Here is a 14,099-nt window from a genome sequence, read left to right as displayed (position 1 = left end):
CGTACTGTACCATACCATGCAATACCTACCTTGCAATACTAACCATGCAAAACCGTACTGTACCATACCATACCCTGCAATACCTACCATGCAATACTGTACTGTACCGTACCATACCATGCAATACCTACCATAAAATACCGTACCGTACCATGCAATACCTACCATGCAATACCACACTGTACCGTACCATACCATGCAATACCTACCACGCAATACCTACCATGCAATACCGTTCCGTCCCGTACCATGCAATACCTACCATGCAATACCGTACCCTACCATGCCATGGAATACCTACCTTGCAATACTGTACCGTACCATGCAATACCTGCCATACAATACCGTACCATACCGTACCATGCAATACCTTCCATACAATACTGTACCGTACCATACCATGCCATGCAATACCTACCACGCAATACCTACCATGCAGGATGGTACCGTACCATACCATGCAATACCTACCACGCAATACCTGCCATGCAATACCGTATCGTACCATACCATACCATGCAATACCTACCATGCTATACCGTACCGTACCGTACCATACCATGCAATATCTACCATAAAATACCGTACCATACCATGCAATACCGTACCATACCTACCATGAAATACCGTACTGTACCATGCAATACATACCATGCAATACCTACCATGCAGGACGGTACCATACCATGCCATGCAATACCTACCATGCAATAACGTACCGTACCATACCATGCAATACTGTACCCTACCTTACCATACCATGCAATACCTACCATGCAATACCGTACCATACCATGCCTTGCAATGCCATACCATACCATACCCTGTACACCAAGCACACAATACAATATGGTTCGTAGACGATATATAATAAATCCTGTACAAATTATGTGATACCATACCACACACATCGTATCATAGCGTACGATACAAACCACAATACGTCACAAAAAATAATGCATTACAAACCACTCTACTGGAACTTTTTCCATAAACACACACATGCACCCTGGAAAGCGTCATGCTGTTTACTGGAGGCGACAGAGGCGGATGCTGAAGGGCCGCAGCTCCACTGTGCCCTTGTGCGGTTCCAGACAGGCAGCTGGGGCAGGCGGGCGCTTGCCTGTACTCGGTGGCGTTGGCTCCCGAGAAGCGCTGTGTGCTGGAGCCTGCTGGGAGGAGGTGTTGGAGGGTGCCAGAGCTGCGCTGGGTGGGGCGCAGTGCGATACAAAATCTTGTACAATGCTCCAGCATTCACAACATGCTGCAGCACAGTACCAGCCCTGCAATACACAATGGACAATCCAAAATACAATACCAATTACAGTACAATATAAATTACAGTAAAACAGATGCATTCCATACCATACAATACATACAGTGCAACCGCTTGCCATACAATACCTGCAATATTATATTATACATACCGAATTATACAATGCAACACAAAATACATTATGATACATACAATACAGCACAATACATATAAAATAATGCAACACAATAAATATAATACAAGAAATACTGTATGATGCGACACATAGAATACATTCAATCAAAAAATTAAAAAAATACATAAAACACAGTATAAAATAGAAGTCAAGTACAATACATACACTGTAATACAACATAAAGTATGTACAGTATATTACCATAGAAAACTACAATAAGATATGTAAACTATGATACATAAAGTAGAATAAATACCATACAATACATACAATGCAATACAGTATAAAGTTAGTACAGTACAACAGAAAATACAATACATACAATACAAGAAGATGCGTACAATACAACGCATTCAAGAGAATAAATACCATGCCATACCATATCATAGGTACCATACCATAAACAATACAATACTCAATAAAAAAAACAACTACACAACAAGACAAGAAATTCAATACAATACCTACAACACAAAATACAACGCAGCACCATTGCGATCCCATTAGCACCCACACCACCCACACGAAAGAGCAGGAGTGGGTCATAATCCAAAAGCCGCGCTGGGCTCCTCAGTCACTTGAACGCCCCAGGGATGCAGCAAAACTTCACCTGAAAAGAGGCTCCTGTCTGCAGATGGGGGCTGCCCTTCCTCTCCGGTGGCAGTCGCTGATGACCAGAACTCACCCTTGTTTCTTCTCAGCGCTGGGCGTACTGCAGCTCTGGACGCGTGGGCTTGGTCCATCTGAGCCTGGCAAGAGCGCTCGCGTAGGTCCTTCCCTTTCCATCTCAAACACAAAATACAATAGAGACAAGACATACAACAGAAGACATCAAATAAATACCAAACCTTAGCATACAAAATACAGTTAAGACAACACATGAAATTAAATGCAATACATAAAACATAATACAATATACAACAGAAAGAATGCAATACATCCCACAGTATAGCGTACAATACGTACCACGTCATACCATACAGTCCGTACCATACAATAAAAAGTACCTTCCAATACCATGCACGCGATATCATACACACAATATCACACATACAATAGGCAACAAAATGCAAACCAAACCAACGTGGAATACAGCATTCAATACCATACAAAATAACAGACACCCTTTGCACTACATACAATACAGTACGTACGGCTCCGTATCCTACCATACGTACGCAACAATACAAAATATAGCACAATACAGACGATACAACACAACACAACACATACAATATGCTACATACTTTACAATAAATACCACAGCATGGCACAGAGTACATGCCATACCTTACAACACCATAGATACTGTATCCTACAACACAGAGAATACAATGCCACGGAAAATACAACACATGCAAGAGATAAAACAGAAAATATAACAAATAAAAAGGATACAATTCAATTCAATTATACAATAGAAAATAGAGTCCACTAGGAAACAGAAAATACCTACAACAAAACCCACAGAATATACACAGCACAATACGTACAGCGCAGTACATACCACACAAGAAGCAATACAAAACCCAACACATACATACAATACATGCAATACGATACACACAATACAATGCAAACAATGCGATACCTAAAATGCATAAAATAGAATACTGTACACAGCATATATAAAATAGCATATAATAGAAAATACAGTACAAAACAGACTACAATAGAAAATACAATTCAATAAATACCATCCCGTACATGACACACAATACAATACATACAATGAAATAAACATCATACCATACATTAAAGACAAAATAGAAAATACAAGACATAAAACGTTACACGAAGTATGTGTATGGAACTGTATTTTATAATGTAATACAAAATACAGTACAGTAGCTAGCATACGATACAAAACATGCAACACACCACATCCCATACAATATCTACCATATAATATAACACAACACATAGTGCAGGAAGTACAATAAAAGCCATGCCATATCATGTAATATGTCCAATAACTACCAAAAAATTACCACACCGTACAAAACGAGGCATAGAATAAAATGCCATGCCATAGAGCACAAAACATACATTGCAATATAAACCAGAATCAAATCCAACGAGACATACAACACCAAGTACAATACGCACCACAGCCAAAACGCAGTGCCATACCTTACACACAACACATTACGGAACGCGTAACATACCGTACTGTATTCTCCATTCAATGCACACACTACAATAGGAAATACAATCAGTACAAAATATTGTACAACACATGGGGTCCAACGCGTACAATACGACAAACGCCATCCCTTAGGATCCATACCGTGCATACCACACGTACACCAAAACGTGTGCGGTAGGATACAGAACGCAATAAAGGGAACACTGTACAACAGAAAACACCATCCCAAATACCATAGCAAATACAAAATACCGGACCATACGTGCCACACCACGAATCACAAAACACGGAACACAAACTATGCAACGGAAAATACACTCAGACCTCTCCGTCGGCCCACCAGCTGCCGGGCCAAGATGTGGTTTCCCAGCGGGAGAGGCGGATCCCGTCAGGCCCCCACGCTCCTTATGCCTCACAGGCTCCTCCGGGCTTGAAGCCCCCAGGGTTTTGGCAGAGGCACCATTGCAGGAGCTGGGTGTTGCTGCCGCTGCGCCCCTCGGCATCGGCTGCGGTGACTGTTTCGGGCGGTTTAAATCTCCCGGGCAACCGCGCACAGGCTCCGCCCCTCACCAGCTCTGCCCGTTGCCAGCGCTGCCCGTTGCTGGCTCCGCCCATTTCCAGTTCACCCGGTGCCGGCTCCACCCCTTGCCAGCTCCGCCCCTTCCCGGCCCCGCCCATTCCCACGGCCACCCGTTGCTGGCCGTGTCCGTTGCTGGCTCCGCCCCTTACTGACTCCTCCAATCAGCACGCAGGGTCCTCTGGCTCGGGGTGGAGCCCTGCTCCCTCTCTCCTGCGGTTTTTTCCCTCCGTGACGGCTGCACGGGACAGGTCGTGTCAGTCATCAGGTCGCTGGGTGCTGAGCAATTGTGCATCGTTCATGTTGTGTATCTTATTATCCCTGTATTTTTGATTATTATTATATTCTTTTGCTGTCCTAGTAAACTGTCTCCATCTCGGCCCACGACTGAGATTCTTTTCTTCCCGATTCTGTCCCCAGTGCTGCTGGAGAGGGTGAGCAAGTGGCTGTGTGGTATTTGGTTGCTGACTGGGGTTAAGCCACAACGATCTTTTTGGTACTGAACTTGGGGCTGGAAGGGCCCCAGCTGGGGCTGGTTCAGTCAGGAGGGTTCAAGCCCCTGATGAGGCTTGAGAAGTTGAGATGAGGACAGGTTTGAACAGAGCGAGTTGAAAACACGCTGTTACAGGCACGCATTCTGTCTGTTTGGTTGTTGTTGGCCACAACGTTGTTTTATTTGCGCTCAGAGCAGCTTTTAGGGCTCTATTGGGCAGCACCCTATTTGCTGTATGCGCTGTTCGCCAGTGTTTGTGTGCAGTTCGTCAGCTCCGGGCACTGGATTAAAGGTATCGCGCTGCTGTGCTCTGTGGCACTGGCTCGTGCAGTGAGATCACTGGTAACGTGACCGGTTTCGTACTTGTATTCAACAGTGGCGGGCGACACGCAGAGCGAAGCGACAGTGGCAGCTTCATCCGCGCCCTTCGGAATCCATCTCGTGGGCCTTGTTTGGGATTCCATCTTTTGGCGGAGTCTGGGAATCCAGGCACAGGGGGAACATCTGTGTACAGCTCCCCCCTCTTTGCCAGCTTAAATTCCACAGCTTCTCAGAATATTGAATACCCTTGGGATATTCCAACCACCACGCTTGTATTGTCAGGTCTCTGGCAGGTATTTCAGGCCTTGGTCGTGCTTAAGTTTGAACAACTATTCAAGAATACTGTGGCTACTCCAACCCTGGCAGCAGGCACTGCAGCTACTCCAGTCCCAGCAACAGGCACTCCGATTACTTCCACCCCCGCAGTGGGCACTGTGGCTACTTCAACCCTGGCGAGCAGCATTGCAGGTGAACCAAAGGACCAACCCCTGCTGGTACCAGTTGCCCCTGTACGTAAGAAATACACAAAAAAATTCTTTTTGTGTAGTGAAAGATGATGATGAACCAGGGACATCACAAGAAAAGGCAGAGGCAGAAGAGGAGATCCCTATCCCTGAGTGAGCTGTGAGATATGTGAAAAGATTCCAGCTATCATCGATATGAGCAACTTGTCCCCTGGTTGCTCCCGTGCTGGGACAGTGGGGCCAGTAGCCTGGAATTAGAAGGTAGGGAAGCCAGGCAGCTGGGATCGCTGTCTGGGGAAGCAGCCATTGACAGGGCGATGGGAAGAGAGGCAGAAGCCCGCATTCTCTGGAGGCGACTCTTGTCAGGTGTGAAGGACAGGTATTTCTTCAGGGAAGATATTGTATGCCACCCAAGCAAGTGGACCACCATGGAGTGAGGGTTCCAGTATCACAGGGAACTAGTTGTGTGGGAGCTGATTCTTTGTAACCTGGCTGACCTGTGGACATCTGTAGATCCAGATGAAATCAAATGTCCCCAACCCATGTGGCGGAAGTTTACAGAGAGTGAACCATCCAACTCATTGACAGCAATGGGTTGGAAAGATGACAAAGCACCATGGGTGTGTGCAGTGGCTAACCAGCTCCAACAATATGAAGACAGCTGTCTACGTTCCTGGTCTCTTGGAGGATTCTCCTGTTGTGGGCATGCTGAGAGTCAACACAACTGTGCGCCAGCAGCAATAGTGCACCAACCGAGACTTCCTGATCCCCCGCCATAAGCCGATTTGTCAACTGGAAAACCAATGAGTGGTTCTCGCTTACCCTTTAACAGTCCCATGTGGCCAGTGTGAAATTCTAATGGAGAATGGAGGTTAACAGTCAACTATTCTGGCTGAAATGAAGTTATGCCACCACTGAGTGCTGCCATGCCGGACATGCTGGAACTTCAGTATGAACCGGAGTCAAAAGCAGCCCAGTGGTATGCCACCACTGACATTGCTAATGCATTCTTCTGAATGCCTTTGGCAGCAGAATGCAGGCCACCGTTGGCTTTCCCTTGGAGGGGTGTCCAGTACACCTGGAATCAACTGCCTCATGGCTTGGGAAACACAACCCATACCACTGCCTGAAACACTATCCTGGGCCTTGAGAAACAAGTTCTGTGGTGACACAGGGCACCTCAGAAAGAACTGAGTCAGCCAATGGGACTCATTTCTGAAACAACCTTGTAGACACCTGGGCCAAGGAGTACAGGGTATATCACAGCCTCTGTCATTCACCAGCCTCTAGAAAAATTGAGTGGTACAAGGGACTGTTGAAAACTACACTGAGAACCGTGGGTGGTGGGACCTTCCAAAATTGGGATAAACATTTAGCAAAAGCCATCTCCTTAATCAACACTCAGGGATCCACCCTGCCCAGAACTCTTACCTACTGTAGAAGTGCCGGCTCTCTTGCCAGCAAACCAACCCAGGACGCACCGGAGCCCCGCCCGGGGAAAGCAGGGCATCACACGGATACCGTCAAGCCAAGGCTTCAATTTAATGCTGCGCAACATAGGGTTAAATACCCGTACACCCGCTACGCACGCGAACGCACCCGCCCCCTGTGCCCACGGATCTATCCGTGCCTGCCACGCACCTGCCCCTGCGCCCACGGACTTATCCGTGCCCACCACGTATGTGGACGCACCTGCCCCCTGCACTCGTGGACTCATCCACGTCCAGTGCGTGACTGGCCACAGACTGCCCCTCCTGCATACATGCAGCCTTGCTAACGTTACCCCACAATTCCCCCCCTCTATGCTAAATCATCCTGGTCTAATGGCTGGTACTCTGGGGCGGCTGCCGCCATAACATCGTTGATCATGGACAGTCGTCTAGTGACCCCTTAATCATAGCATGCAAGAAACGTAACAATAACAGAAACAAACAAAGCATTATCTAAGCAACTGCTAGGATCGTCAAACCTACAGACACAATATTTCTTAGCCGCCTAGGTAAACCGAACAGGTCTGGAAACCACCCCCAGTCCTTTTAGGGCTTTGACGTTGAATACTGACTGGGCAACATGCGCATGCATCTTCTCCAAGGCCAAGGAGGTGTTCTTGCTGAAGTCCAAACAGCAGTAACCCTGGAGACCTAGGACTCCCTCTAGGTCGCTGCAACCGATGCCAGGCCTCGCAAGGGCATAATCTAATGCCAACTTCATTTGTGTCAGTCCTTCGTCGTGTGCTGCTAAAGCAGTCGCCAGTTCAGATATGGCGAGGGCTGTGCGGTTGGCATTCCCAAGAGCCCAACAGGCCATGCGCTATGCAAACCTGAGTAGAGTCGGCGCAGTTCGTGAACCGCTCCCAGAAATTAGTCGTTATCACTGGCATTGGAAGACTCACAATCAGGATCAATCCCACAAGGGTGAGCTGGAGAGCGCCGCGCTGCTCGGTTACCCTGCCCATCCTCCAGCCACGGCTGTACCAACTGGGCCAGGATCCATCAGGTCCCCACACCTGTGGAGATACAAGCATACCCTCGTCCCCATGTTAGCAAATCAGCGGGACCTTCCCAACGTGGGTTTTCTGGCAGCTGGTACCAGACCTTTGGGAGTGCCTTGCCCCCAAACAGCGGCTGACACGAGGAAAAATGGTTCTGGATAGGGGAAACAGATTGGGGGTTAGCGAAGGATATATGATTCAGTACTACAAGCGCTTTATCAACTAAGACCTCTGGCGAACCCCTCTCTGCCCCCTCTCTTAAGCGCGTTAGCTGTGCTTTCAGGGTTTTGTGTGCACGTTCTACAATCGCTTGCCCAGTGCTGTTCAGAGGAAGGCCAAACGTATGGCGGACTCCCCACGTCTGCAGGAAGTGGTGAAATACCCGTGATCGATAATTTGGCCCATTGTCGGTCTTTATCTCCCAAGGTACTCCTAGGCAGGCAAAAGCCTGGTTCCGGTGTAGGATGGATTTCTGCACTGTAGACCTCGTGAATGGACACGCGAAGAGAGCTTGGGAGCAAGTGTTGACCACAACATGAACGTATTTGAGACAGCCAAATGGCGCATACTCTGTGACATCCACTTGCCATACCTGGTTTGGAGCGTTCCCCTGGGGTTAATGCCTGGGTAGTACCTGGTTCGGCTTTGCTGCTTGACATGCTGGACAGGCCGCCACTACAGCCCGAGCCTGTGAGATGGGCAGTCGGAACTGACGTCATATGGCGTGCGTGCTCTGATGTAGTATTCTCTGTATCACTTTTGTAGGCAGGTGACCAAGCACGGACTGTTAATGATTATACCTAGTATGATGCCTAGTATCACAATTCTGATTTTAGCCAAGGATAGCAACCACCCAGTTATGCCACACACAAACTTAGCCAATAAAGTTACTGATCACACGTTATACATACTCATGACTGCTAAGCAAAACTAAGTTTCACTGCCTTCTAGTAATTTTCTACTACGGCATTCTTCTCCTATTACAAACGTAACAACTCCAGTAACTTTCTTATCTACAAGGCCAGTGACTAGTTTCTTTTTTTTTGCAAGCTTCTGTTGAAACAAGCCATAAATTCGGCTAACAATGTTTTGTACCTTAAAGCTTCCCTTCTTATTCCATAGCTTTCTTCCAGCGAGCACGATTGTATCCCTCTCCCAAGGCCAGTTTGCTTTCCCTGACACCATACTGGCTCAAGAAATACCCACATCTCTCTCTTCTTTGTTTATGAGAAGAGGCTTGTTTCAACACTTTATCTATTAAAGTCTGCACATATTTCAACAGACACACAGAATACAGATCAAAATACATATATAAAAAGAATGAATAAGCATCCTACAGCTATTTGTAATAAGCTTATATCAATCCACCAAGAAGATTTCTGAACATATCAAAATCATCACTTTGTTGCAGTTTTTGTACTCCTTTTTGCAAGTTTTGAATACTTTGTGAATAGATTCCGAATAATCAGACAGATTCATTCAGGAAAGCCCATCAAAATCCTGACAACCATGATTCTGTGCTAATAATAAAAAATCTACTACTGATCTATTCTGTTACCAGCCTGACTACGCCAAAGACATCGCCGAGCAGGAGGGTGATGATCAGCGGGGTCAGAGCAGAGAAAGGAGGCAGGCGCAGCACCTTCAGGGCGTCCCCTGTTGTAAATAAAGCGTGCTCTGGGTCCATCCTCTCTCCCTCGCTCCGAGCCACCTTTGTTTATACCCTCAGCAGATTCAGTGAAAGAGTACTGACTAGATATTGCTGCATGTGTGGCCAGCACATGCAACAAGGCCTGTCAAATATGTGCTCTGCAGGCTAACAGCGGTTCTGTTTTGTAAAGTAGCACAGCGTATAGAATCTACATCAGTTAACAGCGTTGATAGTACCAATGCAGTTGTACGCGTTTGCTTAGCAAGCCAACAGCCCAATTTATTTAGCGTAGCTAATGCCTGGGCACTTGCCACACCACGTGCAAAGATTTAAGCAGCAATAATTTCACTTGGTTTCCAAAACTCTATATTATCTTGGCAATCAGATTCAAAGCTATGTGTACTTCGTTTAGGTCTTTTATGCTGTCTGGATTTTGATATGTGCTCGCGTTACACCATGCTGTGTCGTTGCAATGTATAGGTCTTAAAGCATTTACAGTCATTACCCATCTAGTAACATTAGCTCCTGAATAGTTAAAGAAAATAGGCAGAAGTCCATCTTCAGTGATCCCAAAAGTTCCATCTTTTGTAATTTAGCACTCAGCACTCGCGGCTGCTGTTGTTTTACACAGAGTTGCCGTCCTACCGCTACCTGATCTGGCAGATTGACCAAGCATGTTCTGAAAGGCTTATCTGAAGATGATACAGACGCCCCACCCTGTGGCAATAGCCATAGTTACCCACACATTTGTTCTTTCTGTGACTGATATCCATGGTTATTGACCATGGTGACCAAGCTCCATGATGTCCATGGAGCTGCCACACAGCTTGCTAACAATCCGACGAAGGCAAGGCAGCTTGGAGCGCTGGTCGTACCCATCGCGCAGGGATCCACTTGTTCACTGCTCCTGTAGAGACACAAGCATACCCTTTCCCCCACATGATAAGAGGGAATGGTCCTTCCCAATTACCTGCTTCCAGATTATTATTTTCACTCCATGTTCTGGTTTTGTTAGTGAGGGGGGGCCTAAGGTGGTAGCTTCTGTAGGAAACTGCTAGAAGTTGCTCCCCTTTGTTCAGTGGACTCGGCCAGGCCTAGGGCGGACCCGCTGCTGGCCAAGGCCGAGCCAATTGGTAGCAGAATGTCCTGTGATAATGCCTCTGCAATAACGTATTTAAGAAGGGGAAAACAGGAAAAGAGAGGAGAGATGTGAGGCAGCCGAGCAGGGGGTAGAGAGGGGGAGGCGCGAGCCTCGTGGGCCTTGCAGGCCTCACCCTCTGGCCTCCCGCCGGGCAGCCGACTGGGCCCGACTGGGCCCAGCCTGGCTGCAAGAGGTGAAGAGGAGATGAGAAGTTGAAGTGAATAAGTTGTAAAAAGGATCCTGAGAGGCGTTTGCCAGCCTGTTGTGAGGAACGGCTGCAGACGCCAAGGTCAGTGAAGGAGGGGGAGGAGTAAGGTGGCTCCTGGCCAAGATTCCTCTGCAGCTCGTGGTGAAGACCATGGTGGAGCAGGTTGTCCCCCTGCAGCCCATGGAGGTCCACGGAGGGGCAGAGATTCACCTGCAGCCCGTGGAGGACCCCATGCCGGAGCAGGTGGAGGCCTGAAGGAGGCTGTGGCCCGTGGAGGGCCCGCTGGGACAGCTGTTTTGGAGGGACTGCACCCCGTGGAAGAGATGACCCACGCCAGAGCAGTTTCATGAAGGACTGTGGCCCGTGGGAGGGACCCCACGCTGGAGCAGGGGAGGAATGCGAGGAGTTCTTCCCCCGACGATAATACAGCAGCATTTAACAACGCGTGATGAACTGACCGCGACCCCCATTCCCTTCCCTCCCACCCCCCGTGCCACTCGGGAGGGGAGGTAGTATAGATAATGTTAAGCTTGGGAAGAGGGAGGGGTGGAGGGGAGGTTATCTTGTTCCCTGTCTCATTCTCCTGCTAATTTTTAGAAATAAATGAGTGTTTTTTCCCCCAAGTCGAGTCTGTTTTGCCCGTAACGGTAACTTTAAGGATTTCTCCCTGTCCTTATCGCAAACCTTGAGCCGTTTTTCTTATATCATCTCCTCGTATTCTCTCGGAGGGTGGGGGGAGTGAGAGAGAGACAGCGTAGTCTGGTCCCGATCGGGGCTGAGCTACGACACTCCAACATTTTTTTTTTTTTTTTGAAACTGGTCATACAACAAAAGATTATTAATTCCTTTAACATTGTTCATTCAGTGCATTGTATTACATTGACCACATAGGCAGAATCGGAGACAATATTGAGGGATTCATCTTTTCACTTACATAAAGTTCGTACCTCGAAGGAGATGGTAACCCCTGTTGCAAAGGTCCCAGATCCTCAATTACTGAATTTACTGCCCTTAAATCCTGTGAGAGTCGTCATTTACCCGATTTGTCTGTATTGCAAACACAGGTGTATTCCAGGAACTGTCTGTTGGCTTTATATGTCCAAGTCGTAATCGCTTGTCAACTCACTCATTCAAATGGTGCAGCTTTTCTCTTGCTAAAGGCCACTGGTCAACTCAGACGGGAGTATCTGTAACCGTGGCAGTTTTTGGGTAAGCTGCCCCCGCCCCGCCGGATTGGGGGGTAGGGAGGGGTTGGCACGCGCGCGCCTGGCAGCGGCCGCGACAAGAAATCCTTAAAGCCGCTGTCACAGGCAAAACAGACTCGACCTGGGGAAAACTATCTATTACCAAAACCAAAGCAGGACAATGAGAAAGGGAACAAGACAACCTCCCCCCACTCCTCCCCCCCCATGCTGAATTATTCTAGCCTAAAGTTGAAATTTCCACAACGAAATATAAAACTTTCTTAAACCACTGATCTATAGTTCTGTTAAGTACATAGCCAAAAGTCTTATGCTGTATTCCCGAGTAAACTGATGGGTGTGTTTCCCAAGTAATTAAATTGAAAGCATCATCGAAAAAATACATGTTTTTCAAATCAAAAGGCGCAGTCAATGACAAATAATTAGCAATTATCTGCTTCATTTCATCTATCTGGAGCTGCTTTGCCGCAGGCGCTTGTTCTGCCAACTCCACCTTTGCATTCAGCTGTTCCACCACAACTTTATCCACTCTGTGCAGCTCTTTGAGTTTCATTTCATCAATGGTTTTCATTGCCTTGGTGAGTTCAGGAAGGAGTTTGCTATTTGTATCCTGCAAGCTACTATATCTCGCCTTTTCTTCATGTGCCTTGGCTTGTTCCAGCTTGACCTCTGCCTGCATGCTCTCCAACTGAAGTTCCAGCTTCTTGATGGTGTACATTAGCTGCTGCTTCTCCTCCAGTTCTGATGCAGCAGCTGAGCTTTTTCTCTCCAGTACCTGGCACTTTTCTTGAAGCTGCTTCTGAATCAATTCTGCCTCTTTTACCTTCTCATGGGCTTCCTGAAGCTCTTTAAGCAGAGCACAAACTTGCAAACTCAGACTTTCTACTTCACTGCCAACAGCCTCTGAACTCTCCTCTGCTTGCTGTTCAGTTTGTGTCCCACTCTTCAGGCAGTTGCTGGTTTTCTTCTCCAGTTTTGACAGTCTCTCTTTGGGATTCTGCAGCTCCTTCTCAAGTTCTTCCCTCTTCTGAGTTTCATTTCTAAGGCAGTAGAGCAGTTGGCTTACAATTAGCTCCTCAGACTGCAGATTCTTTGATTCGTCGGCAGTTTTGCTCCTGCCGTAGATATCAACGTTACCAGTCATTTCACCACTATTCTCTTGATGTTCCTTTGCAGTTCTATTTATTTCTCCTTCGTTCATCCCAGTCTCCACAAAGGAATCCTCTGCTGAGATGTTCAGCTTGACCTGCAGATCCGAAATGATGTCTAGCATATCGGCCTTCTCAGCCTGGAGCCGTTGCACCTGGGATATCAGCTGCCTCATTTCCTTCTCAGGAGCCATGCAGCCCTCCATTTCAGCTCCTTCTCTTTCCTTTAAGTTCTGAAGTTGTTGTTGTAGCTTTTCATTTGCCATGCACTTGTCTAGCAAGCACTGCTTAACTTCCTTCAACTTTAACTCATGAAATTCTCGTTCTTCTTTCTGCTTCTCTCGATGGATGGAAAGTTCCTCGTACCGGTCCTTCGTAGCTTGGTTATGCAACTTCATGGCTTCTTTTAACTCATTGCTCTCAGTGACGAGTTCTTTCGTCCGCCATACCATTTCTTCTGGGGTGTAGGTGCTAAGGGCTGAGGCAGCCATGCTGTCCGTTCCGTTTTCCGTTTCTCTCTTGGGATGCTCGCCATTTTCAGCAGGATGGCTTTTCAGCTTGCTGGACATCTCTGAAGCATATACCCGGATCCGCCGAGTCACCGGGCGAGCCCGCCCACGGCCACCGTGACAGAAACCGGCCTCCGCCCGCCGTTTCTCCCGGCACCGGGCTCGCCTGAAGGGCGGCCACCTCCGAGCCTCTCCCCGCTCGCCGCCCTCACAGCTCGCCCGCGGCGGCGGCGGCGGCCCCGGCTCAGCTGACTGCCCTCTGGCCGAGCGTGGCTGCAGACGCTGTGTGGCAAG

The 14,099-nt window shown here is 47.7% G+C and overlaps 1 protein-coding gene across 1 annotated transcript; it reads right to left on the bottom strand.

Moving 5' to 3' along the window:
- Window positions 1-4,894: 4,894 nt before the first annotated feature.
- Window positions 4,895-13,865, bottom strand: LOC147596372 (optineurin-like). Its single transcript, XM_086771362.1, has 5 exons — window positions 12,532-13,865; window positions 8,329-8,456; window positions 6,209-6,310; window positions 5,350-5,498; window positions 4,895-5,134 (listed from the first exon to the last, which is right to left on the bottom strand). The coding sequence occupies exons 1-5, from the start codon at window positions 13,863-13,865 to the stop codon at window positions 4,895-4,897; spliced, it is 1,953 nt and encodes a 650-aa protein (XP_086627488.1).
- Between the last annotated feature and the right edge of the window lie 234 nt (window positions 13,866-14,099).

Source organism: Chlamydotis macqueenii, chromosome Z (genome assembly GCF_036417535.1).
Source record: "Chlamydotis macqueenii isolate bChlMac1 chromosome Z, bChlMac1.mat, whole genome shotgun sequence".
NCBI lineage: Eukaryota > Metazoa > Chordata > Aves > Otidiformes > Otididae > Chlamydotis > Chlamydotis macqueenii.
The sequence above is the reverse complement of the archived record's forward strand: the minus strand, read 5'-3'. Positions and strand labels throughout refer to the sequence as shown.

Excerpts from the sequence above, each read along its gene's own strand:
- LOC147596372 (XM_086771362.1), bottom strand. The coding sequence starts at position 13,865 with ATGTCCAGCAAGCTGAAAAGCCATCCTGCTGAAAATGGCGAGCATCCC. Across the intron at positions 8,457-12,531 it reads CCTTTTGATTTGAAAAACAT|CTCTCTTCGCGTGTCCATTC; the intron begins GTATTTTTTCGA and ends CTTGCTCCCAAG. Across the intron at positions 5,499-6,208 it reads CGGGGGATCAGGAAGTCTCG|GGGCAACTGGTACCAGCAGG; the intron begins GTTGGTGCACTA and ends TCTTACGTACAG.